General features: G+C 41.7%; 1 protein-coding gene across 15 annotated transcripts in view; it reads right to left on the bottom strand.

Annotated features, from left to right (window-relative positions):
• Window positions 1–27,734, bottom strand: part of Ep400 (E1A binding protein p400) — a 105,367-nt gene that overhangs the window by 34,987 nt on the left and 42,646 nt on the right. For 11 of the 15 annotated variants that reach the window (XM_060382626.1, XM_060382624.1, XM_060382628.1 and 8 more), the window contains 13 exons: window positions 22,627–22,734; window positions 21,153–21,343; window positions 20,809–20,986; window positions 14,577–14,713; window positions 11,866–12,035; window positions 11,060–11,234; window positions 10,818–10,954; window positions 7,750–7,936; window positions 6,287–6,453; window positions 4,698–4,867; window positions 3,574–3,816; window positions 1,797–1,961; window positions 318–476 (listed from right to left, as the gene is read on the bottom strand). In XM_060382626.1, coding sequence (XP_060238609.1) covers window positions 318–476; window positions 1,797–1,961; window positions 3,574–3,816; window positions 4,698–4,867; window positions 6,287–6,453; window positions 7,750–7,936; window positions 10,818–10,954; window positions 11,060–11,234; window positions 11,866–12,035; window positions 14,577–14,713; window positions 20,809–20,986; window positions 21,153–21,343; window positions 22,627–22,734 — 2,187 coding nt within the window. The remainder of the gene's footprint in view (window positions 1–317; window positions 477–1,796; window positions 1,962–3,573; window positions 3,817–4,697; window positions 4,868–6,286; window positions 6,454–7,749; window positions 7,937–10,817; window positions 10,955–11,059; window positions 11,235–11,865; window positions 12,036–14,576; window positions 14,714–20,808; window positions 20,987–21,152; window positions 21,344–22,626; window positions 22,735–27,734) is intronic. The other 4 variants (XM_060382633.1, XM_021644932.2, XM_021644933.2 and 1 more) reach the window with 2 other exon arrangements.

Here is a 27,734-nt window from a genome sequence, read left to right as displayed (position 1 = left end):
CACTCTGACCCCTAAAGTTTTTTTATTAGAAATGAATAATGGGATTTTGTCAAATTCAACCAGTACATTTGAGAGCAAAAGAAAGAATAAACCTTCATGTTTCTTATAAACAATACGTAAAAATAATAATAAAAAAAGAGCAAAATAAAGAACTGATGTCATGACGTGTGTAGAAACCAGACTATCACAAATAAGGCTTTGACATGCAGAAGGCCCATGGCCAGAGATGCATGATCCCTGTCCCTACCAGTCACTCCAAAAAAAACAAAAGAGTAAGAAATTCTCACCAAGTCTCCTTCCTGTTCAGAATACCCTACCTTGTGGGGTCAAGGGTACAGGGCTGGGACCACTGGTTGGGGGCTTGCTTCCCAGGGTGCCATGCACAGCGCCTGCCTGAGACACAGTCTGCATCACCACAGGGCCTGGGGCTCGCAGGTAGGGCTGCCCAGGAGCTGACACGATCTGGAGTACACTACCTGCAATCACATGTCCACCAGGGGCATCAGTAACAGGTGTATGCACAACATAGCTACAGCCTAGCCACTTCCAAACGGTATAGAAACTAATGAGTCCATATACTGCACACAGTCACATTTACACAAGCAAATACATGCACAGCTCAGTAACCGATGAAGGAGGAAATATTCTGAAAATCCTAGATGGAGACAGAAAATCATCTGAGGAGAATCTGCTCTACAACAAATCAAAAATAAATAAATAAATAAAAGGAAAAAAAGACCATTAACCATGCACATAACCAGGCATATATCCATTGAGGACCACAGCTGCCCTGTGAGGGTCACAGAAACACTCACAGACCCATGCAGCCATTGTCAAAAGGATGAAAATCTACCACAAAGAGTTGGACTTAGCCCACGTGCCCGTAACTCTGTGACTGCTCTTCAAGAGTCTGCCACTTTTCTATTATGTGTGCCTAAACCTTACCAACTACATTCCTGGGTGGCCCTGAGTCTGAGATCCCAAACCCCATGGAGAAGCTGTCATCCAGCCAGAATCCAGGGCAGTGTCTTTTGGAGAGACTTCTGAGTGGGGAGCAGGGAAGCTAGTAATGCCATAGAAATCTGTGAAACTGTAACCTGAAGGCAAGCAGTGAAAGATAACCTGGTATTGGACACAGCTAAAGAAGCTGCAATTGTTGCCTCATACCACTCAAGATTAATTTTAAGGAACTATTCAAATTTTACTACCTCCTTTCCTTTGAAAGCAGTGACTACATGTTCTTAGCCAAAGATCTGAGAGGTTTGGATCCAGGAATTAAAATCAAAACTAGCACAAATCTTGAAGTCTCGGATACTTGAGAGGCTGAGGCAGGAGGAGAGCATTGTCTCAGAAGTTACAGGTCAGCCAGGGCAAGATAGTAAGAACCCAACTGATAGGAACATAGACAGCAGACAGACAGAGCATTTCACCTACATAAATCACCTGTCTTTTGGCATTTTGGGGAAATTTTGACTCACATACATATTAACACTTTCTTAAAATTTCTACTCTCACTTAGAAAAGAGAAAACTCTTTTCAAAGAGAAGATGGTATTGATTTTAAAAAATGAATATCACTTATTTAGGGCACTCCCAAGATGACCCATGAATGTCATCTCATCATTCCTCAACAAGCCCTGAGGTGAGACTTGTTAAAGCCACTCCTGTGTGAAGACCCTGAAGCTCATAGGGGCCTCCCACTTTTTACCCTGCTACCCAGACAGGTTCTCAAGTGCAGTGCTAAAAGTGCCATACCTCTGTCCTTGTCAGCATTAGTATCAGCTGGTTATCTCTTACCTTGCAGCTGCAGAGGCTGGCCTGCTGTAAGCTGCCGCAGCTGGCTATGTGACAAGGTAAACTTATTCCCCTGGAACTGCAGTGTCACAGGTGTCTCTGGCTGGGCAACACGGCTCTGTGGCCCTGCAATGGATGCCAGCTGAGCTATTTTCACTACTTCCCCACCTGTTAAAACACAGAAGAAAAGCTCAACTAACATTACTTGGAGTGAAACCATTGACAATTGTACAACAAACACTATAAATAACGACATACTATACTATACAGTGCCTATACTATACTCAAGTGTCTTCAAAACACTAGTTAGGTATTGCTATCATTTTAAGAAAAGTTATTTTAAGACAAAAGAAAAATTCTATTAAGTATCAGACTTCAATGATTAATTTATTTAATCACAATTGGCAGGGACTTTCAATATCAACTACTACTCATCAAACTATTAAGGAATATTTTTACTTTTCTCTCCAAATAATAAAAGAGAAAAAGAACAGTAAATATCAAAATTATCAGAAATCTATTTGCATTAAACTCTTCTGATGACTTAAAAAATTTGGAAGTATGTGTCCCACGAATACAATCAGATCACCAACATAAAACAAACTTTAATCGTACGTAAGTCTACGAAAGCTTAAATAATTAAGTCAGACATAAATTTCTGAGTTTATATTAATTCAAATGAACTCATAGGATTTGATATTACATATTACATATCAAATGACCAGAAGCTTACAAGACTGTTTACCCAATGGGTCCTATCCAAGTTCAAACCTTTCCCAAGAAAATCCATGCCAGGGTTAGAAAAGGTGCCATAAAGAGAACAATTAGTAAAGACTAGCAAACTACCTGAAGATGTCTTGCACACAGAATAACTGTGCACAGAAAGGGAAAAGGAAAACCAGAGACAGAGAGTTATACATAAACACTTCAATCTCCCATCAGCCCTCCTAGATGAATAAAGCCAGCTGAACCCCTCATTTCACACACTACTATATGTTAAGTCCTCCCATACTAAATATAACTGTCATCACCCGCTGAAACATGACATATATGCAGCTTTCTCCTCTCATGTGACCGCCTAGGACAACCACTCTCCACTGCTGGCCACAGGGACTCAAAAGTTTCCCCTGATGCTTTTCTTTCCCTTCCCAGTTTTTCAAAAAGTCCTCAATGTGACTTTGTTATATAGCAAATAAGAAAAACTTATGACCTATAGTATTTTAGGTTGGCATAATTTCCACAGTAGGCTGGAAAATGGTCTACAGATTTGGAAACTGCTAATCCCATTGCTGGCAGTACAAAATCCTGAGCTAGGAAAAAACAGTAATGCTGTTTTAGTCACTGACTTGTTGAGAAACATCTCTTTTGAGGAAGTATTCATCCCAAGTTTAAACTTGGAAATACGTAAGAAATTAAAAAGAGCTAATAGTGTCCAGAAACCTAATGCTAATGCACATGGTCTTCCTACTTGCCCTCAGTGTGGATCCTGGCCGGCACTGGACAGACCTGTGGCTAAAGCTAAGTGAAGGTGCTAGCCCTGACACCAGTGCAGCACAGGAGGAAAGCAGAGCTGCTTGAATGGGGAGGAGAAAGAGTAGGACAGAGCAGGGCCCTGGACAATGACTACCAGCAAGGCCCCACCATGACAGGCATCACGCTCCAGGCCTGGACTGAGGAATAGACAGAGGCAGTGGACAGCAAAGGCTCTTCAGACATCCCGTGTTCCTGACACACTGCTCCAAGGCAGTGAGAGCAGACTCTGGACAGTAAGGCCACTTACTGGGCAAGCGGGCCTGGGCCTGCGAGGTAAGCACCAGCCGCTGGGGCGGTGCACTCTGCCCGGCCACCAGCGAGGGGGCCTGGGGCGGGGGCAGGGGTGGGCCTGGGGTGGAGGCCTGGACAGCAGTCTGAGCCCGCAGTTTCGAAGGATGGGCTGGGCCTGCTGCTGTGCTGGAGGTCGAGGTGGGTTGGTGTCGAGGCGCACCGACGGAAGCCTGAGAGTTCTGAAACGGGGCTGCTGCTGCTGCAATCAATAAGGTTGTTTTGTGCAAAGCTGTTAGAGGTTCTTCATAACACGTAGTATTTTACAACCGAATGTTAAAGAAATTACATAAACATTTCACAGTCTCTCAAATGAGAAGCCCAAGCTTAGGAAACAAACATGGAGGGGCTGGTACAGTTCTTAGGTTGAGAGAAACTTGAGGCTCCCTATGAGCTGACAGAACACATAGGACACACATCCTGGACTAGATACAGGGCTGTCAAATGCTGCCAGCTGTTAGAAAGCACTCTGTAAACACGCAGAAGCACTGCTCTCAGCTGTACAGAAATCTTGCACTGCTGTTCTCAGATGAGGTTACAAGACCACTTCTAGGTCTTTCCCTGCCTCTTTAACATAAATAAAGCTAAAACAATACTATCAAATGCAGCAGGAAGGCTCAGAACTTTGCTGAACAGCCTTGATATACTTTAAGAAAAATACTTTTCAGAGGTCCCATCACCTGCTCAGCTAAAGTGAGCACGGAAAACCCAGCATAGGAAACAAACTCTATATCCAGGCACAGTATTGCATGCCTGTAAATCTCAGCACTCCAAGGACTGGAAGCAGGAAGATTGAGAGTTCTAGAGCATCCTGGGCTATGTAGTGAGATCCTGTTTCAAAAAAAGAAGAGAGAGAGAGAGAGAGAGAGAGAGAGAGAGAGAGAGAGAAGAAAAAAGGTACCTTCAGCTCATCACATCTGTGCTGGCACCTTTGTGGGCCCTTTGGAGGTTTCCACAATCTGAGCAGTGACTATAATGCTCAGTAAGGAGGCCAGGAACAGAGTGCTAGTAGCTTTCCCAATCTTCCATGAGAAAGAGAAAAAAAAAGAAAAAGAAAAAAAAAAAGCTGATTATGTAAGGTACCTTTTGCATCTGGGTTGGCAGAAAATGTAGCAATTGGTGGCCGTCCTCGAACCTGGCCCTGTGAAGCAGTAGTGGCTGTGTTGGTGGCTGCCATCCGAGGTGGATGTGTGCTAGGGAATGGCACGGTGCGACCCTCCGGCTTCTGGCCATATTGCACAGGCTGAAATAACCTAGATGCCCATTGGCCCAAGCAAGAGACATACAGCATCATCAGATTGCACACAGCATGGGTTCTATAAGACTACCTTTCAGAGACCAGCTGGTAACACAAGCTAAAGAAGTATAGTGGAGGAACAAAAGGAACTATAAATACAGTTGACAAGAAGTTTGCATCAAGCCTGTGGGAACTGCTGACAAACTCTGCATTCAAAAGTTGTATATCTTAAGTGGTAACAGATACCGTTTAATCTTAATTTTTAGGTATATGTCAAAGTATGTTAAGAAAAAATACCTCTAGCATGTAACAACCACATTATAACTGTAACTATATTACAGTTTTGAGTAAGAGCAAAGAAAAAGCAAATTCTCTAGTAGTACACATGTGACAAGATAGCCTATGAAATAGACAGAAATGGCAGCAGCTGGTAAGGTACACAAAGTGCCCAGCTAGGCGGCTGATTCTAGTGTGATGACACACTAGAGCTCTGTGTATGAGCTCTGTGACTAGAAAATGGAGGAACAAACAAGGAACTGGCCATAGAAACCTCTTAGCAAAGCCCAGGTACATCCAAATGGATGGCCTTGTCTGTATTCACCAGCTATAGGCTTCCTGTATGGGTCTGTCAGACCTGAGCTGAACTGCTATGGAGGCAAGCAGGTCATAGTTCCCAGGAAGCCAAGTCTGAAAAAAATTTGAAAAATGGGACTCTTTATTTCTTAAAAAATAACTATTTTCTGTTTTCCTTTCTCACCCTATCACAGAATTCTACTTCTTTCTCATCACTGGGTTTAGTTTGTTCAGAAGCATTTATATCCTGATTTTATCACCCATCTCTCCTGCATCATGATATCCCTCACTCCAAATCATTTATATAATTGTATTTTCACCTTTGTTTTGCTTTTGTTTTTCAAGACAGGGTTTCTCTTTGTAGCCCTGGTTGTCCTTTAACTTTGCTCTGTAGACAAGGCTGGCCTCAAACTCAAGAAAACCTTCTGCTTCTGCCTCCCAAGTGCTGAAATTAAAGGTGTGTACCACCACTACCCTGCTATCTTGTCACTTATAAGAGCAATGACTTCACTACTGTTGAGTGGACCCCATGTCTGCCCTTGTTCCTGACCATAAGCATACACTGCATTCTTCCTAGTAAGATATCTGACTTGGCCTTGTCAGTTACTGCTACATCAGACAGCACGTTGTTCTCTGCCCTGACATACCCCAAATCCTAAAGCTTACTTCATTAAAAGTAACCAAGAAATATCACTCTCAGGATTTGCTGCCTCTGTTCAAGTGTCTCAAAAACATCTTCAAGAACACAGCTTCTTATACCACCTCTGACTGCCCAGGTCAGCTAAATTGCTCATGCCCATGCATCCTTGGAGCAGTAGACATGCCAGATGAGCCACATGCTGCTTCTGACCCATCCACACACCTGCTGGCCTTGAGCTTCACTGCTGCCGGCCGGGCTGATGGAAGGGGTGAGGCAAAGACTTCCTCCATGAGTTTCCGAGTCACTTTTTTCTTAGATAGTAATTCAGCCTCATGGCGAGTGATTTTATTCTCTAGCCCAATGAGATCAAATATAGAAAGATCGGTTTCCTTAGAAGAAAAAGAAATAAAGAAAAAAATTCTGTAATAGGTGGCAGAGGAAAACACCTGACCAAGAGTCAAATCCTGCTAAGAATCAACTGAGGAAGCTCTGTTTATATGGTATGGCAAGCTCTCTCATGCTTGGGCTAAGTAAGATCACACCCCCTCAGAGGCCAGATCTCCTTTCACAGCAGGACAACAGCTATTTGGGCCCTCCCAGCATCATGTGAACAGATATTAAGATAACCTGGAACAGCAGAGGAGCAGATGAAACCAGAGAGTCATCATCCAAACAGTGCAGAGACAAACTGCAATCTTGCCCACGAAAGGAGAAGGGCAGGTGTGGGCTCCATGTGCTGATCGCTGTGTAGGAGTGACCCCTGTAATGCCTATTGTGATGACCCAGTGCTTCACAGAGTGGAACTAGTCAGATTCATGACCATGACCCTGGCAAAAGCAAGTGCACTGGTTTCCACAGCACCACAAATGTATATTTCTCAGAACTTGAGAAAACAAGAAAGTAGCATCACACTGAAGAGGTTGAAAGACAAAAAGAGGGTCATGGAAGCCCTAATGATGCTAGGACAAATTAGGTAGTTCAGCCGCAATGGCATAGTTGACAACTCCTTAAAGAGGTGGATGGAGTTGCTATGTGAGCCAGCAATTTGACTTGAGGTACACTCATAACAATGAAAATCCAGCCTGTAGGAATGTTATCAGCTATACTAACAATAGCCAGAGATTGAAACCACCTAGGTATCCATCAATTGATGAAAGGATAGACAAAATGTGGCCTTTCACAAGAAAATACTACCCAACCCTTAAAAGGAATGACATTCTGACATAACACATTGATGATGAACCTTTAAAATACTCCAAGTGAGAGAATCCAAATACAATTCTGTGTGTGTGAGCTGTCCAAAACAGGAAGGCCCACAGAAACTAAACAGAAGGAGCTAGAGCAGTGAGTAGTTTTCTACCTGTAGGTCGTAACCCCTTTGGGGAGGTTACCCACTCACAGGGCCAAATGACCCACTCACAGGGTTACCAAAGACCACTGGAAAAAAAACACTGATATTTACATTACAACTCATAATAAGAGCAAAATTAGTTATGAAGTAGGAACAAAAATAGTTTTATGATTAGGGGGTCACTATAACATGAAGAACTGTACACAGCATTAGGAAAGCTGAGAATCCCTGAACTGGAGAGAAGAGAGGTTGGAAAGCGATCCCATGCAACCATGTAGATTTTATCTAAAAAGTGCTAGAAATTCTGTACTATCTTTCTAGGTCCTCTACTTACCTTCCATAATTCTCTCTCCAGAACTTTGAGAATTAAAGAGGCTGACCGATACTGCAGAGAACCTGCTGCATAGGAGGAGCCTGGTACCCGTGGCTCTACCAGCCCAGGATGGTTGCAGATCCGCTGTAGGCGTGTCAGGACACTCAAGACACTGACAAAGTGCCCACTCTTCAGAGCTTCCTGAGTCCTGCTCATGGAGAAGAGGAAGACGATTTCAGCATCAAGGGCTAACGTATGTTCATCATCCAGTCTCATCACCAGTGACTTTCCTAACCTCAGAAAACATAGGAGCTAGCAAGGTTTCTGAAGACTGGGTTAATAAATTCGTTACACTGCACATTCAACTCTACACTCCCGTATGGGTCTTTATGGAGTCACCACAGAGTCAAGGGGTGGGTACAGGCCAAATTTCAGGTGATACAACTTCTCAAGGAGAGGTCCATTCCTTTATAAAGGGCCATGTCTCAATAACATCAGGATAAGTGTTCTGAAAGAGGAGTAAAAGCATACAAGGTATGGTTTGACATGTGAAAGGAATCATTAAGCCAGAAGGTGAGATGAGAGTACCCTCGAAAACACATCCCCTGATCCTGCAAGGAGAGTACAGTAAATGAGATGCCAAGGAGACCATAAACCAGACCTTGCTGCAGTATCAGACAGACTGAGACCCACAAGGCCCACTAGGACCAGGGAGCTGCACCATGGAATAGAGCTCTTGACTGAGGAAAAGTGGCTCCCAAAGCAGAGCAGAACATTTCCAGCACTCCAAGGCAGGCAGTAAAGAATGACATATCTAGAGAGCTTGAGAGAAGGATACAGAACCATCATGAAATGACTGCAGGTTCCAAACCCAAACAACTCATGTAAATGATACCAAGAAAGACCTGGGCTCAGAAGAAAGCCTGAGCTTCTTGTGGTAAGTGACAGCTTAGTCACTCCAGGGGCAAAGCAGGTGTATACCAGAGAAAGGTGAGGCTCCTGAGAAACACTACCAGCAGGGGATGCCACAGTAAACCTAGCATGAATAACAGAAAAGCCAAACACAGGCAGCTTGGAATCCTGTGATAAGGGCCTCTGAACAGGACTGGGCACAAGAAAAGAATCATGAGCAAGACAGAGTGACTGTCCATATAGCTTTGGAGAACAGAAGTAGAACAGAACATAGACAAGATGTGTTTACAGCAGTTACCATGTTTGGCTTTCAGTGGGCTAAGATTGGGATCTACTTCCCTGACTCCAAGAATGTTAGACATTTCCAGTGACAGGGTGGGGATGACCAGGTACAGGTAGAAGCAGGTAGGAGCAGAAAGGAAGCTCATCCAAGAGCCAGAATTGGTATTCCTATGCATCTGGACAGTACGATGTTGCAATCAGGGCCTATCTCAGGTTTTTGTCTGGCAGTCTAATGGTCTACAGAAACCTGTTTCCTAAGGGCAAAAATGGGACCAACGTGCAAAAAGGCTTAACACACTACCCTTTGAATTGTGACTCAGAAATGGAAGAAAACATGAAAAGTCTCACTGCCATTCTACTCAGAGCAGTTGCCACAAAACCAGCCAAAGATCATTAAGACAAGATGTGCTAGATCCAATGCCATGACCTACCACACCTCCACAACACATGACATCACTCCCAAACACAAGCATCTCGCTACCCGGTGGCATAGTCACAGATCAAAACAAGCTAAACTCCCTGAACAATGACTTATCAGAGGAATTTAAGGGTAACTAAGCTGTGTTCCCTTGTCTGCTGGTGATGGCACTTGATCTCCACAGAAGCTCCAATTTCTTCCCAAAAAATTACTTCTCACTAACTAAACTAGCACATCACTAAGGTCAACAAAAGATGTCAACATTTTGCTGAAATATCTGACAGAAACCAGTGTTATAGTAGCAACATAACTATTTTCTGCTTGTGTAGCTTCCAGGGTATGGAGGTTGATCACAGTAAATGCTGTGAGGGCACAATCACTGCTCCTACTGCAGACATGATAGGCTATGTGTCTCTCATTACCAATATAGTTTGTCAAGGACTGCATCACAAATGGTGTAAAAATAAGCAGCCATCCATTCTTATACTCAGTCCCAAATTTTGCAATACGCCTTATAAACATGCTGCAGCAATGCCAAATTATTTCTTGAGGGCATCAAAAGAACCACAAGGTACCTTGAGAACTTTAGATATATATTACATTTCTTAAAGGCTCACATACAGCCTGTGCTCTGAAAACAAAAAGGAACAAGAGGCTGACCAGGTTCTACTTGCTTGTCATGAATGGGCCTTGTGCCCCACTGCCTCCCAACCTTTGTACACAGTTCTGCCCACATCTAAGTCTTCTGCCTACAGCTAAAGCAAGAACTTACAAAATAGCTTTGGGTATGCCTGCTCCACAGAGTGCCCTACAGCACCACATTAAATTCTCACCCAGAGTAGGAACCTGTAAACCAAGTGAGACTAGCCTGATGAACATGGAGTAGTTCCATATGCCATGTGAAGTCCTAACAAACAAAGGTGATTCTTCTCAGCTGTCTTTAGAGGCAAGAGTGGCTAAGTACTGAGCACTACCAAGTTTAAAACTAAAATTTGTTTCCATGTTTTTTCCGTTTATTTTAAACACATGACACCACAGAGAAAAAAAGAATCAAGAGCCACAGAGAGGATTCAGAGGGTTCAAGTTGACAAAGAGAGCTACCAGGCAAGAGTTGGGGGATGACCTGTTTAGGTCACAGGATACTATAACATGACATGGATACTATGCCTCACTGGTTTCCTCCCAGAAAGACCATACTGACCTGGTGGAGCAGTGGCTTCAAAAAGAAAGCTGGTCAACCAGTTGAGTTCACACTAACTATCCATGCTAAAACAAGCAGCAGAAGCAGCAGGCAGTGAATAGACTTCAAGCTACATAAATGGCAGGTGTGCAGTGTAAGCGTATCTAATGGGAGAGTAAGCCAGAGGGAAGAGGAAATGTTCTAGAGACTGCAAGAGCTCCTGGATATGCCTCACTGATATGCACACTTACTGAGGCAATAGCATGTATCTGCTTCTTACTGCTTAGATGCACTTACCTAGGCTGTAGGATAACATCCTCGTATAAGGCTTTCTGCCGACTGGAAAGGCGGCACTTCAGCACATGCTCATACTTCCTGCTCAGCTGTTTCTCCACATCTCTCTTGGTTCTCCTCAAAATGAATGGCTGTGTGACCTGGAGAAAATAATAACCATTCTTCTCCCCTATATGCTATGGTGTATTTAGCAGAAGGCAGATATGCTTTAAATGAGTCAGCTGTAGTCACAGAAGCAAACATACCCTGTGTAATCGTATGACCATTTTGTGATAGTAATCCTGGTTTTCCTCATTGGGGGCTTTCAGAGGGAAGTTCAGGTAAGGCCTGGAGATTCCAGGAATGAGAAAGTGCACCATGGTCCAGAGCTCCAGGAAAGTGTTGTGCAGAGGCACGTCAATCAGAAGCAGGCGCTGTTGGCTACATACAAAATGAGACAGTGTTGGACTCTGAAATACAAAAAGAAGCTACATAACTTTTCTCTATGGCAATGTGTGATGTGAGTGGAGACAGAAGTTCTATATATGCCTTTGGGGAACAGACAGGCACACTAGCATGTACAGTGGCATGCACAGCACTCAGGGAAGGGGATAGGGGTCAGAGGCAGGCAGACCTCTAATTCAAGGCCAGCCTGGTCCACATAGATAGCTCCAAGATAGCCAAGATAGTAAGACCCTGTCTCTGAAAAAAGTATTGAAGGGGGCTGGAGAGATGGCTCAGATGTTAAGAACATTGGCTGCTCTTCCAGAGGTCCTAAGTTCAATTCCCAGAAACCACATGGTGGCTCACAACCATCTAGATCTGGTGCCCTCTTCTGGCACACAAGTATACATGCAGACAGAACATTGTATACATAATAAATAAATATTTTTTAAAAAGACTGAACAAAGGGACTCTGCGTATCTTACACCCAACATGCTGTAACAAAGAGGAGGAAAACTTCTTTTCACTAAATTGATATATGTATATAATTATTTAAATTTAAGAAGAATCCTAAGTAAGAACACTTAGAGAGATTTGGAGAGGACAGAACACATGACTATGGTCAGACCTCTGCAGCTTGAAGATGGCTTCCCAGTGCCGCTCAGTCATGCCCTTCACCCGCTGCATTTCATCAATGACAAGGCATTTCCAGTGCACCCTTGAGAAGGCAGTGTAGCCTCGGAAGAACTGCTTATAGGATGTGATGCAGATGTGGAAGCTATTGGGCTCAGTCCACTCCTGCAATACAAAAAGAAGCCTCTTGTCTCCTTGCAACCATTTGTAGACTAGTGGGCAATCAGGTTCAGTCAAGCTGTACACATCACCAGCAATCCCACCCATTCTTCACAACAACTACACAAGAAAAATTTCAAAATATTATTCTCTGTTCTTCCAGAGCCTAACAGTCTTTATTGACAAACTGGGCTGCTTTCAAGGCACTAGAACATTGTCACTGGGAAAACAAATTGACAGAGATGATCCTGGCTTTTATAGTGTATAATCTAAAAGGTCCAAAAATAAACTAAAATAAAATACAGATGTGTAGTGAAATTTTGAGTTTCTTAAAAAAAAAGGGGGGGGGGAATCTTATGTGGATATGTTTTGTTTTAAGCACAAAAGGTGTAAGATGTGGGGCTGCTTCAGATTATCCACAGCAGCTGACTATAATGTGTCTTGTGCTCTGGCAAGGGCGTGATTTTACCAGCTCAAGATAGTTGACATTTGGAATTCTGGGTTCTCTTGAGGAGGTATAAAGTGCCAGAGCCAAGAGAGCCTGTGAGGGCTGCCCCTGCTTGCTGCTTTTGCTATTGGGTTGATGCTGCTTAGAGGTACTTGCCCAAGGAGCTTGACACTCCTAATCAGCAGGAAGTAGCCTGAGATCAACAGCCCCTTTCCTCTATCGTTCTTTCTTTCCTACCTCATGTTGATGGGTTAGAAGGTATAAGGCTAGTGGAGGGATGTAGGTAAAAAAATGCAATAAAGTAGCCAAAAGTTACACAGATATCTACATTGCAGCTAACTACAATGAGATTTCCAAAGCCAGCTAGAGAAGGAGCTGTGGCCTAATGCATGCCCTCTAAAATTCATGGTGAACTGGATCCTGACTGTGGCAGCATTGACTTGAACCTTCCCAGTCTCCCAAAATGAGTCCATTTACGAAAGGGTAGCAAAGATCCAAGCGAAACCCTTCTGAATTTCTACCCTCCCCTATGTAAACATATAGCAAAAAAGTATCATCTTGGTGCTGGAGAGATGACTCAGAGGTTAAGAACACCGACTGTTCTTCCAAAGGTCCTAAGTTCAATTCCCAGCAACCACAAGGTGGCTCATAACCATCTATAATGAACTCTGGTGCCCTCTTCTGGTGTGCAGGCACACATGCAGGCAGAATACTGCATAAATAATAAGTATTTAAATCTTTTTTAAAAAAGTATCATCTTAGAAATTGAAACCATGCCCTCATCAGACACCAAACCTTTCAAAACTTGGATGTAGGTTACTGATCTCTGCAACTCTAAGCAACACATTTCTACTCTTTATAATTATCTTCTCTGTAGTGTTTTTTTTTTTTTTTTTTGGTGGGGGGGGCATGCTGCCTGTTTCTATTTTACAGCAGGAGAAAAAGACAAACACATGGTAAAAGAGAAAATGCACCTCAAGATTCAGCCTTAGTAAATTTTATTTGACATAAATAGCATCTAACAATAATCAAATGACAGATACTGCTTGCTCCATATACACTTTCACTTGGGACCTGGCACTATTAAGTACTGGGGGCCAAACAAAACGTTTATCTGTTACAAATATTCTTGTGACTAATCCAGAAAAATCAGGCAGTCTCAGACACTCCTCTAGGCTTGTGAAAATCAACACAGTCTTGAGGTAGGAAGCACTGCATTCTCTCTCCAGAGAACTCAGTTCTGAACTATTTTCCTTACACTACTGGGAACTCAACTCAGGGCCCATACATGTCAAGAAAGCACTCTATTACATCTGTAACCCAAAAGTAAAATGGGGTCGCAAGTTTAAGTTGCTTTTTCCCAGGGAACTGGGAGTCCATCTTGTGTCCTCTCTGCTTCAAGGGGCTCAAATTCAAGAACCAAATATAGGTTTGGTAGCTTACAAACAAAAAATATCACTGATACATGGTAATCACATTAAGCAGCATGTAATCGTACTCAAGTGGCTAAAGCAGGAGGATCGAATGGTTGAAGCCAACAAAAGGAGATTCTATAGTAAGAAAAATTAAGATGCTGGTCACACTGGTGTGTGCCTGTAATCCCAGCACTCGAGAGGCAGAGACAGGCAGATCTCTGTAAGTTCGAGGCCAGCATGGTCTAGAAAGCGTGTCCAGGACAATCAAGACTACACAGAGAAACCCTGTCTCGAAAAACCAAAAGAGGTTTAGCTTTATTTCATGCTTAATTATTATTGTGGGACATGTGTGAGATATATCTATGTAGTTGTATATAAAGCACAAAATGCCTACAGAGGTCAGAGGACAATTTTGTGAAGTTGGATCTCTCCTTTATACTTTCACATGGTCTCTACGGATCAAAATTAGGTTGTCACGCTTGTGTAGCAAGTGCTTTTTTTTTTTTTTTTTAATCTGCTGTACCATCTCTTTGGCCCCGTATATCGTATTTAAAAGATGCTTGGCTAAAGGCATAGTTCATTGGCACACCTCTTGTCTAGGATGTGAAACCTGGGTGCATGCCCAGCAGGGCAAAACAGAGAGAAAGAAAGAGAGAGAGACGAGAGATGGGGGGGTAGCACTACCTGTCTTTTTGCTTTGAGTTCTCTGTGGCTGCCAACATAAGAAAGAGTTTTGAGGCCAGGACACCAGCGTTTCAACTCAAGTTCCCACTTGAGTATGTTACAACTCCTCATGACAACAAGATGAGGGCCCCAATTACCTATAAAAGAAAAAAAAAAAAAGCTGTGAGATCTGGTACCTAAAGCTGAGTCTGATCAGAAGCTTATTAAGTATGTGGCCTCCAAAGAAAGCAGAAACCAAGGAAACCAAAACTATCCTCCAACGTAATTAATCACACTGCCCAGAATAGGAGCAGGGGTGTCCCTGCTGCACTATGACAGGGGTCAGGCTCTCCAGAAACACTGCTGAAAAGAATGGACACAAATAAAACCAGGATCCACTGACAGCCACATGAACTTCTATCATAAGCCTGAGAAAGAACTCTTGTTTGGCATTTGGGAGGCACTGGTAGGCAGAACTTTATGAGTTCTAGGTCAGCCAAACTGTATAGTGAGACCTTATTTCAGAAAACAAACTAACAGCAACAAAAAAATAATTCTGTCTATGGCAAGCAACTCCCCAAAACAAGAAAGCTGCTGGCTTGGGACCTCAGGCCCTGATTCCTAGAAGAAAGCACCTTGTAAGTATAAAAACAGATACGCACCTCCTTAGGTACCCACTTTTAGGAGAAGCATACTCAATTTACCCAGTGATCAAACTTTGCCTCAACACTGCATTTTACAAGTCAGTAAGTAAACTCAGAAGGCAAATTTAAATTTCTGTGCTATAAATAAAATAAATGCACATAAGTGTCAAAGACAGAAATGGTTAGTTTTAAGATAAAGCTGTACTTCATGTATCTGTGGCCATGGCTGAAGCATTGCTACTGATTTTGAAAAGAAACGGCTCAAAAGAAAAATGAACCACTGTTACAACTGAAGTTTCAGCGAAAAAAACTTAGCAGAAGTGTTGGCATAATGTTCTTTTGGAATGTATACAATTTACCCTTGTTTACTCAAATGCTGATTTCTCTACCCCACTATCTGGTTTCAAGTCAGACACTGCATTGTGATACTTACTGTAAGCATCACCTGTCTCAAGTTTGTGTAAACACGCCACCATTTGTTCTCTCTATTGTCAATTAAACAACAAACCAGCCAATGCTATACAATGGAGACTATACGATGGGACATCCTGGCCCGGAGAGGGGAGAAGGAAGCAAGTGGAAAGAGAGGAGAGCGGAGTCCGCAGGAGAGGTCTTAGAACCACATGGAGAGATGGACTGGACCTAAGATATGACTAAATGCAAGTATAAACGCAAGTATAGCTGAACGGTGAAAGCTGAATGGTAGGAAACTTTGTGGGCTTGGAGGTTTAGGATGAAATAACTATTGCCCAGCATTGTGCTCTAATTAAATAAATCCCAGTCTCGGTGTGGTGATTTGGGTATACAACTGGTTTAGGAATAACTGCTGATTAACTAAAAGTTAAATCAATAATAAAGATTAATAACCATGAACACAGAAGTCAATAAACTTTATTTTTCCTTGTTGGTGGTGATTCTAGAGATCAAGCCAGGATCTCTCTAAACACTGGGAAGAAGAAATGGCTATTTCAGAAGACCCAAGTTTGATTCCGTGCACAAACTTCAGGTGTCTCACAACTGCCTATGTCTTCAGCTCCAAGAGGATCTAATACCTCTGCCCTCACAGACACATACATGTACACATAATTTTACAAGTAAAAACTACATTTTTTAAACACCCTTTTAAGTAAGGAAACATGACCAAACCCAAAATTGCATTCATTCTAGAAAGTAAAACAGGATTAGAAACCTTAGGGGGTAGAATGATGGCTCAGCAGTTAGGAGCACTACTACTCTTTCAGAGGAACCAGGTTTGATTTCCAGCATGGCAGGACACAGATGACTGTAACTCCAGTTCCAGGGGATTCAATGCCTCTTCTGGCTGTATTGGCACCAAGCAACCGCTGAGTACACAGACATTCATATAGGTAAAATATTCATACATGTAAGATAAAAATAATGAGTAGGGGTCTAGAGATATGGCTCAGTGGTTAAAAGCGTGGGTTGCTCTTCCAGAGGTCCTGAGTTCAATTCCCAGCAACCACAGAAGCCCTGTCAAAAGGAAGAAAAAAAAAGGGGGGGGGGGGAGGGAGAGAAAGAAAGGAGAGACAGACAAGACAGACTTGGTGATACTAGGCCCAAAACAGAAACACTCAGTCTTAGAGAGATTAGGAATAAAAGGGACATACCTAAACATAATAAAGGCAATTTAAAGAATGCCAATAGCCAACATCAAATTACATAGAGAGAAACTCAAAGCAATTCCACTAAAATCAGGAACAAGGATGTGAAGTGGAAGTTTCTGGTGTCTTTGAAGACTCAGTTGTGTCATGTGATGTTTTGCTAGAAGCTTGTGAGAGGGGACGAGATGTTTTGCTGAGAGCTATCTGTGCTAGGGCCGTGACCTTAGCCAGCTGAAAACATCCATGGGTGAATTTTGAGGAGAGGAGATATATAGAAGCTGATTGATAGTGAGACAGATAGTTTCTGAATCGAAATCACTGTGCTAGTCTTAGTTCTCGGTACTTCACTTCGCACAGAAAAACACTACAGAGAACGTCTCAGGGTAATCCAACTGGGTCTTGTGGCTTTCACTGACTTACGCTAATCTGCTGAATTGTGCTCATTCATGTTGCTTTGGTTGGTATCTGGACTGGGCTGCTGGTATCCAGACAATGAAGAGTGGCGTCACCCTAAGGAAATACCTCTAAAAAGGTCTACAACTCCCTTCTCCTAATAACCTTCTTTCTCCCCCACCTTTGGTCAGTGGATAGGAAAGGAGGTAAAGCATTTAAGAACTCTAAATAAAGTAGGTTTATTGAAAAACCTAGGCCTACAGGTGGCGCTCAATCTAAGCCTACAAGGATGTCTACTCTTTCCATAACTATTCAATATAATAATTAAAAGTTCTAGCTGGAGCAATAAGACACATGAAGGAGATCAAGGGATAACAAATTGGAAAGATGATATCAAAGTATTGTTGAGGATGATATGATACTTAAGTGACCCCAAAAATTATACCAGAGACTCCTATACCAGAGAACTCTTACGGCTAATAAACACCTTTAGTGAAATGGCTAGATACAAGATTAATCCCCACCCCACCCCCCAAAAATCAGTAGCCCTCATATACACAAATGACAAATGAGCTGAGAAAAACAACACCCTTCACCATAGTCACAAATAACACAAAATATCTTGGGGTAACTAACCAAGCAAGACTTGTACAACAAAAACTTCAAGTCTTTGAAGAAAGAAATATTAGAAAATGGAAAGATCTCCCATGCTCATGGATTGCAGGATTAACATAGTGAAAATGCCATTCTACCAAAAGCAATTTACAGAGTCAATGCAATCCCCATTTCAACACAATTCTTTACAGATCTTTAAAGGACAATTCTGTATAATAAAAGAATATCTGCAGGTATTACCATCCCTGATTTTAAGCTGTACTACAGACCTATAGTAATAAAAACAGTATGGTACTGGCATAAAAACGAGACAACTTGATCAATGGAATCAAACTGAAGACCCAGACCTAAATCCTGACACACATATGGACAACTGATTTTTGATAAAGAAGCCAAAAATATACAATGGAAAAAAGAAAGCACCTTCAATAAATGGTGCTGGTCTAACTGGATATGTACATGTAGAAGAATGCAAATTGATGCACAAAACTCAAGTCCAAGGGGATCAAAAGACCTCAACATAAAATCAAATACACTGAACCTGATACTCAGAAAGTAAGGAATAGCCTTGAATGCACTGGCTCAAGAGACAACTTCCTGAACAGAACACTGATTCCACAGGCACTAAGAACAACAATCAATAAATGGGACCTAATGAAATCGAAAAGTTTCTGTAAGACAAAGGACAAAATGGCAGCCTACAGAATGGGAATAGATTTTCACCAACTTCACATCTGACAGAGGACTAATACACAATAAATAACTCAAGAAATTAAACAAACCAAATAATCCAATTAAAAAATGAGGTACAGATCTAAACAGAGAAATCTCAACAGGGGAATCTCAAATAGCCAAGAAACAAAGAAATGTTCAGCATCCTGAGCCACAAGAAAAATGCAAATCAAAACTGCTTTGAGATCAATACCACAAGTCACAGCTTATGCTGCTGAGGAGGTGGAGCAAGAGAAACACTCCTCGATTGATGGTTATGAGTGCAAACTTGAGCTAGATGTGGTGGTGCATGCCTGTCATCCCAGCACTTGGGGAGGAAGAGGCAGGTGGATCTCCGTGAGTTTGAGGCTAGCCTGGTCTACAAAACGAATCCAGGACAGCCAAGGCTACACAGGGACACCCTGTCTTGGGAAAAAAAAGTACAAACTTGTACAGCCATTATGGAAATCAATATGGTGTTTCTTCAGAAAACTGGAAATTGATCTACCTCAAGACCCAGCTATACCACTGCATCCTAGGATGCTCCATCCTACCACAGACACTTGCTTAGCTATGTTTGTTGCAGCTTTATTCATAATAACGAGAAACTGGAAACAACCTAGCTATCCCTCAACTGAAGAATGGATAAAAAAAAAAAAATGTAGTACATTTACAAAATAAAGTATTACTCAACTGTTAAAAACAATGACATCATGAAATTTGCAGGCAAATAAAGAGAACTAAAGAAAAAAAAAAATCAACCTGAGTGAGGCAACCCAGACCCAGAAAGACAAACATGGTATATACTCATTTCGTGTGTGTGTGGTTTTTCTAGACAAGGTTTCTCTGTGTAGCCTTGGCTGTCTTGGACTTGCTTTGTAGACCAGGCTGGCCTCGAACTCATAGAGATCCGCCTGCCTCTGCCTCCCTGAGTGCTGGGATTACAGGTGTGCATCACTGTGTCTGGCATTCATTTATAAGTGCATATTAGCTATTAAATAATGGATAATCATGCTACAATACACAGACCCAGAAAGGCTAAGTAATAAGGAGAGCTCAAGGAGGGACACATGGATCTCTCTGGGAAGGGGAAATGGAATAGATTTTGTGGGAAGACAGGGAGTGAATGGGAATAAGAACAGGAAAGTTCTGCTGGGGCAGTGAGTGATGCAAAAATGGAGTACTGAGAGAGATGACTGGAATTGGGGGGGCTCTTGAGGGGTTATGTAGAACCCTAGTTTAGTAATAAACTCCAGGAATCTGTAAGAGTGATCCTAGCAAAGTCTCCTAGCAATAGGGATATGGAGCCTCAACTGCCTATCTTCCATAACCTGGCAAGGCTCCCAGAAATGGGACTGGGACATCAACCCAGCCACAAAACCTTTGACCTACAATATGTCCTGTCTGCAAGATGTGCTGGGGTAATGAAGACACAGAACTTGTGGGAGTGGCCAAACAATTACTAGTCCAACTTGATGACCAGGCCACAAGAAGGAGCCCATGTCTGACACTGGGTGGATGGCCAGGAACCAGAGGCTAATCTGCCCAGAGACACAGGATAGAACCAAACTCGACTGTGTCCCCCACTCCCTGAATGATATTCTGCTATACTTATACTTGGTGCCTAGCCTGATTGTCATCAGAGCAAATGATAGCAGTTGCAGAGAAACACAGCCAAACACTAAGCAGAGCCAGGAAAACCACACAGAAGAGAGGAAGAGATTGTAGGAGGCAGGGAGGTCAAGAACACCACAAGAATATGGCCCACAGAATCAACTAGGCAGGACTAATAGTGGCTCCCAGTGACTCCCAGAGCAACAAACATGGACCCCATATGGGTCTGAGCTAGGGCCTCTACAAATACATTATGGCTTTGTAGGCTGGTGTTCTTGGGGGACTCCCAACAGTGGGAGTGGGATCCCTGCACTTGGGATCCTTTTCCTACTACTGGGTTACTTTGTCCAGCCTTGGCAACTTGTTATGACATGGACAGTGGATATCCCAGGAATGCCTAATCTTCTTGCCTTTTTTTTTTTTTTTTTTAAGAGAAATGGAAGAATGAATCTGGGGGAGAGGAAGGTTGGGGGAGGAACTGAGAGAAATGGAGGGATGGGAAACTGCAGTCAAGCTATTATAAGAAAAGAATAAAAATAAATAAATAAATTTAAAAAGTAATTTCCTGTCTCAGGTAAAGGAGCAGAAGAGGCTAACAAAGTCTTCTCCCTCAGATCCAACACATGCTGCTGATGGAAACGGAGAGACTCTTACCTTCATTACAGGCAAGGTGAGCAAAAAAAGCAATGATCTGCACAGTTTTCCCAAGCCCAGCTTCATCAGCTAATATACCATTGAGATTCTTCCGGTATAGCTTGGCCAACCAGTCAAGGCCAATCTTCTGATAGTCTCGGAGAGCACCATACAACAAAGATGGAGCGCTAAACTTTACCTATAGTGAGAGACAGACCAGCCAAATTATGACTAATCAGCACATTTTCTCAGAGTCTGATTCTAGAGACAGCCCCAAGTGATTTTCAGAACTTAAGTACAGCAAGAACTGCCTTTTCTAACAATTTCTGTGGAACCTGTTGGGAGCCAAGAAAAGCTTTCCTCACCGAAGTTGTGACCCGGGCACTGCCCTTAGGGAGGATAGCTTCAGCCACAGCAGTAACTTCTGTTATATCCTTGGTGTTGGGTTTTCCAATGCTCACTCTCTCTGCAGCTTTAAACTGATCCATGATGAAGAGTGAGTCAATGAGAACTGAGTCCCTCCGGCTTTCCCTGTCACTAGGACAGTCTTCCACATCTAGAAAAAAAATGAAAAAGATACAACTAAGACTGCTGTGAGTTTCATGGGCCTAAACATAGAAAAGAGACAGGGGTGGGGTATAAGGAAGAGTAAAGAATTAATTGATTTTTTTATTGCAATTCATTTTTATACATCCATAATGCCATAAATGAATGACTCTCAGGAAATGACACAATCAACTACATCTGAGACTCAAAGCATCATCTGTCCCAGCCTGGTGTCCAGGAAATGGCTCTGTTGATTAAAAGCCAATAATGTGGAAAGAATTATAAGTATCTCAAGCTTAATGATCTCCCTTCTACTACCATGAATTAAAAAAAAAAAAAAAAAAAGGGAAAATGAGAAAACATCACCCAAGTTTGGAAACAAGGGAAGAAGCCTTTGTCTGTGACCCTAGGTCTTGCTGTACAAGGGCTTTGTGAAAGGCCCTGAATTCCACAGGAGACACTCTGGCAACAGTCTCACCACTTCACAGTCCCATGTATCCTGTCTTCCCTCTCTCAATACTTGTATCTATCTAACAAGCAGAAAAATCAGAATGAGAAAAGGACAAGCTACAAGTCTGTGTATTCTGTGTATCTGTCTGGAATGCCTAATAAGTAAAATTAACCACTAAAAACCTACAAGTTAATAAACAAGCACATTACAGCCTGGACAAACAAGGAGACCCTTAGGTTCATAAACCACAATATAGACCTAGAAAGAAACACTTCTACATCCTTCACAATTCACCTAGTGTTCTAATAAATGTACCAAATTAACAAGTAAAAACAATACAACTTGATGGGGCATGCTTTTAATCCTAAAACCCCAGAGAGGCAGAGATAGGCAGAAGTTTGAGGCCAGTCTGGTCTACAAAGAGAGGTCTAGGACAGCTACAAAGAGTTACACAGAAAAACCCTGTCTTAGGGTGTGGGTGGAGGACACAACCAAAACCAAACAAAGCCTAAAACCCCAAACCAAACCAAAACAAACAAGCAAACAAACAAACAAAAAACCAAAAAAAACAATTGGGGGGGATGCCACAAAACTTAAAGTGTCTTTAAAGGAACACTGTATATAAAATATTTTTTTTCCTGGCTCAAATTCTTTTTTTCTTATTCTTATGTTTACAGTCACAAACAACCTTTTTCCTATCCAAAGCCCAAAGCCCCTGCCACAACTCACATGAACTGAAGAACCTGCTCTTGGAGACAATATTTCCGATTTCTTACATCTTATTAAGTCTTTATTTTGGCTTTCACTTTAAACCTGAATTATTTACAACACTAAGAACATACCCTCTTCCCCGCTGGACTCTTCATGGTCAGGTTCAGGCTGCGGCCACTGAAAATTTGGCAGAAAGGCACCTTCATACAACTTCATCAAATCAATTAAGGGCAATTCAGCTGAAAAGAATGGAAGGAAGAAACAAGATCACTTTATAACTGTAATTTAACTGCGAAGAAGATAAACCACTCAGAAAGGCACAGAAAAAAAGACTGGATGTGTAGCTTGCCACATACATTCCTAAAACAGTAGATGTAGGCTGGCATTGCTTACCCAAAATGATTAGAACTACAAGTATTCGTCGTTTTTTATTTTCTGGACTGGAGACCATTTACATACACTGAAATGAACACACACCTGAAAATCCACTATCCAAAATGCTGTGAAATCTGAAACTTCAGAACACCCTTTTTTCTCAAAAAGTTTGGTTTTATATTTTAAAGTACTTTGGGTTCTGAATTTTTAGATTAGAAATTTACAACTTTCAGGGTTGAGGCGTGGTTTAGTGGTTAAGAGCACTGCCTGCTCTTTCAGAAGACCTGAGTTCAATTTCTAGTATCTACATGGCAGATCACAACTGTCTTTAACTCCAGTTCAAGGGGACCTGATACCCTCACACCAATTATTTAAAAAAAAGACAGAAATTTACAACTTGCAAATCTAAAAGTATTGCTCTTTTTTTCCCAAAAATTAAATGCCCTTAACTAACACAAAATCTAAACATTTTCTTTTTCAATTAATATCAGTATTAACATTTTTAGGTTTATTTATTTTATATGTGTGTTTTACACATTATGTATGTCTGCAGGTGTGGTGCCCACAGAGGCCAGAAGAGGGCATTGGATCCCTTAGAACTGAAATTACAGATGCTGCTATGTAGGTGCAAGGAATCAAATCTTTGTCCTCTGAAAGAGGAGGCATTGCTCTTAACTTCTGAGCCATGTCTCCAGTTCCTAATAGTAATTAAATTTTTAGACAGGGTCTTACCATGTAGCTCAGGCTAGCATAGACCTGGCGAAGACATTTCACATTAAAAATAAATAAATGAATACAACAGGCAGGATAGCATACACTTTTAATCTTAGAACTCAAAAGGCAAAGGAACTCAACTCTTGAGTTCAAAGTCAGCCTGGTCTACATAGTGAGTTTCAGCCCAGCCATGGCTACACAGTGAGACCCTGTCTCAAAGATAGCTAGCTAGCTAGCTAGATCGATCGATAGAAGCTAGAGAGAGATGATGGCTCAGTGGTTATGAACACTTGTTTCTGCAGAGATTTCAGGTTTGATTCCCACATGGTGGCAAACCAACACCCTTAACCCCAGTTCCAGAGGACCTGCTACCCAGAAAACTGACCGTGGCAGCCACTAGGCACATGTGTAGTACATAGACACAAACATAAGCAAAACATTCAATAAAATAAAATGAATAAATCTAACTTAAATTTTTATTTAAAAGTTAAAAAAAAATAAAGCTAAGTATTTTTTTCAACTGAGACTATAAAATGAATACAGACCAGTATGTTCCTCAGCTAACGGCAGCCCCTAAAAGTCTCTGTGTGGAAACACATTGAGTCAGACATGTTCAAGCTGATGAACCTGCCAGAGTCTCAAAAAACTATATGGAAAGCTGAGAGGGTTTGGATTTAACAGTTAATTATATTCCACTTTAGAAAATTCCAAAGAACAACCAAATTTGTGTTTGACAAAGTATCAAACTATGACACAGAAACATTTTAAACAAGTGTACATAAAAATACTCATAGAAAGAAATCAGCATTACAAGCACTTATATTTAAGATTAACCAAAATCTCCCTGAATTCACTTGCTCATGATTTATAACACCCAAACTGAAATAATAGACAAATGTGTTGTTAAGCCAAGTGAAATCAAACATTATCTATAGATAGGTGTGTAGTGTTTATAATGCACGGTTCTCAATTTTTCTGAATGTGTGAAAACAAATCTGTCTATACAAGTGACTATAACAGAAAAGTGTTAATGAGATTTGATAAAATGTCTTAGAAAAAAAGTTACCACCCCAAAAGCAACACCATCCACGCTGGTTAAGCAGATGTAACATGATCCCTTTTAAACAGAACATTAAGTGGTCCAAATTAACCTTCACATTAATCTTTTCCCCACGTCCAGGAAGAAAATTCCACCAGGTTCTGAGGACCACAGTGTTGAGTATAACCCAGAAATCTAGTACAAAGACTAGACTCACCCTCACCTACACAATGGAAGGACCCAGCTCCTTTCCTCCAGATAACCAACCCCCTCATTGACCAGGACTGGTTTGGTCTTTCCTGCTCATACAGGCTCTTGCTCTAGAAACCAGTCCAGATCAGGGGTGTTTAAAAAAAGCTATCATCAACTAGTGAGAATCTGTCTAAGGAGTATATTCCTCCCATCTGCCCACATCAAGACTCTTGAAGGTTTCATTCTGTCCCAAGAGGCTGTAGCCATAGTTACCAGGAGGGCTGCAGAGTGGTGAAGTTATAAGTGATAACTCCACGTGGACTCCTGCAAGCCAAGGACACAAACTGTCATGAGTGACCACCTCAATGAAGAAATAAAGAAGGATATCAAGGTGTTCATACCTATAATCCCTGCAGAGTGAGGTGGGGAAGGTCTGACAGGGATATTGTGTATTCTTTGACACAATATATGGAATACAGAATAGGGGGTCTGAGAGGCTCAGTAAGTAAAGGGTTTTCTGTACAAGCATAAAATTTGCATGAAGACTGGAATTCAGATCTCCAGCATCCATGCAAAATGCTACATGTGCACAGCAGTCTGCCTGTAACCTAGCACTTAGGAGGCAGCAAGGGAAGTAAGTTAGACCAGCCAATAGGAAAGCTATAGATTCAAGTGAGTCCTTGCCTCAGTGTATGAGGTGAAGATACCCAACATCAATCTCTGTCCAAGGCAGACACACACACATACTTGAAAACACATGTGCCCACACACACACACATATATATATATACATACATGCATACATGTATATATACCACACACACAAAGAATAAAGATTAGACAGCAACTACAGCCGTCCCTGAATAAGCGTCTCTCGCTGGTAGGCCTGAAAAATCTGCCAAAATCAAGTTTCAGTGAGTTGTGAGACTCACAAAGTATGCTAACAAACAGTGTACACAAACAGAGCCTGGGGCTCATAAGAGTCATCAGAATCAGGTCTGTAATATGTCACACACAAATTACCAAGCACAGGGCTAGAGTAGTAGTTAGTTACCCAGCAACTACAGAGCTCTAGGTTTGATCCCCACCACCGAGGAGGAAGGGGAGACTAACACTAAAACAATCTATGGTAAAAGTTATGTTAATCTTAAAGTGGAAAAGACCTAGAAGAGAATTTTAAGAATGGAAAATAGAACCAGGTATCTAATAACATAGGCTCAAAATAAAGAAACTAGAAATTGGCTTGTCAAAAAAATAAAAATAGGAATCTATTCTTCTGCTACAAAATCTTAACACATTTGTCAGTAGCTGATGGCACCAAAATGTCAGCCATTGACAGTAAGGATCCTGCAGACTACATAATGTGACCCCAAGGGCCACATACCTGGTGGCCATGTACGTAATACTGCACCATCCAGTGCTATTCCATTGACACTTTAAACCATAAACCAAAGCCAGATATAAGCTCAGGTGGGTGGAGTGCTTGACCAGTAGGCTCAATGCTCTAGGTTCATGCTCCAGAATAAACAAAATAAAGCAGAGCAAAGCACAGCACACAGAACGTAAACTGGTCCGTTCAAAAGCCACCTTGACAAAATTCAGGTAAGAATCATCTATAAAAGTAACTTCATATTTCTACATTTTCTGGATGTTTAGCATAAGGGTAACCTTATGCTAAAACCTCTAAGTACAGTGTGAGAAATGTAAATTCCAAATAAGAGTCACTTTTTTTCTATTTTTCAAAACAGGGTTTCTCTGTGTAACCCTGGCCATCCCGGAACTCACTCTGTATACCAAGCTGTCCTCAAACTCAGAGATCCACCTATCTCTGCCTTCCAAGTGCTGGGATTAAAGGCATGTACCACCACTGCCTGGCTAAGTCTCACTTCTAAACAGACAGATACAAAATCCTAGAAAAACTTAAGCAAACCAAACAGAGTACCCAACAAAAGAGAATCACAGTGGCAAATGTAGTTCATATTAACTGATCTAATGTAAAAATGCCATGAACCAAGGCCTACAATAAAGAGCATACACCAAAAAAATATAAGAACCATTTATAACATAAATGTCTATTTAAGTGCATATGAACTTCATTCATCTGATAAAGTATGAAGAAACCTGTACCTTATACCCAATGATAAATTATTCAAACCGTCACCATGATTATCCTCACAGCAGCAGCAAAGCACTCTGCACACATCAGGTCATCCATCACCCTTGCTTCAGGACATCCTTAAAGCAACATCCCAACACTTTGGAGGTAGAAACAGGAGATCATGCTGGCTACCCAGCAAGTTCAAGACTAGCCTGGGGCTACCTAAGACCCTGTCTCAAAAGTCACACATACACAGAGACAGAGAGAAACAAAGAAATTAATTTAACAAAAGACATTTTATATATTTAATGAAAATTTCTTCAGAAGGCCTAAATAAATGGAGAAATATATTCTGATCATACAATGGAAAAATCAACTTCATAGAGAAAGCTGTTCTCATAACATATTAATATAGGTGAAGTCAACTCAACAGTTCCAACAGTTGCTTATTTTTTTTATGTGAAACGTGACTCCAACCTATACCTGAAACAGTCTCTTCTAAAGAAATCGTTAAAGAACTTAACCTAGTCAGATGTGGTTATCCTAAAGCAACAGTAATCAGGGTGGTTGGTATTCATATAGAAATTGGTACAAACCAGTCAATTAATCACAAAAAGAAGTGTGTGTGAAGGGAAGCAGCTTATGTCATTGGGGGTACCTATAAAGATGGCGGAGGGCACTGGAAATATAACCTGGTAGCAGAATGCTTGCTTGGCACCTAAATTCAATTCCCAGCACCAAACAAGGTAAGAACAAGACAGCTCAGAAAGGAAAGGCACACACCACCAAGATTAATGACTTGAGTACGATCCCCAGGACAA

Source organism: Meriones unguiculatus, chromosome 4 (genome assembly GCF_030254825.1).
Source record: "Meriones unguiculatus strain TT.TT164.6M chromosome 4, Bangor_MerUng_6.1, whole genome shotgun sequence".
NCBI lineage: Eukaryota > Metazoa > Chordata > Mammalia > Rodentia > Muridae > Meriones > Meriones unguiculatus.
Note: the sequence above shows the minus strand (reverse complement) of the source record. Positions and strands in the feature narration are given on the sequence as shown.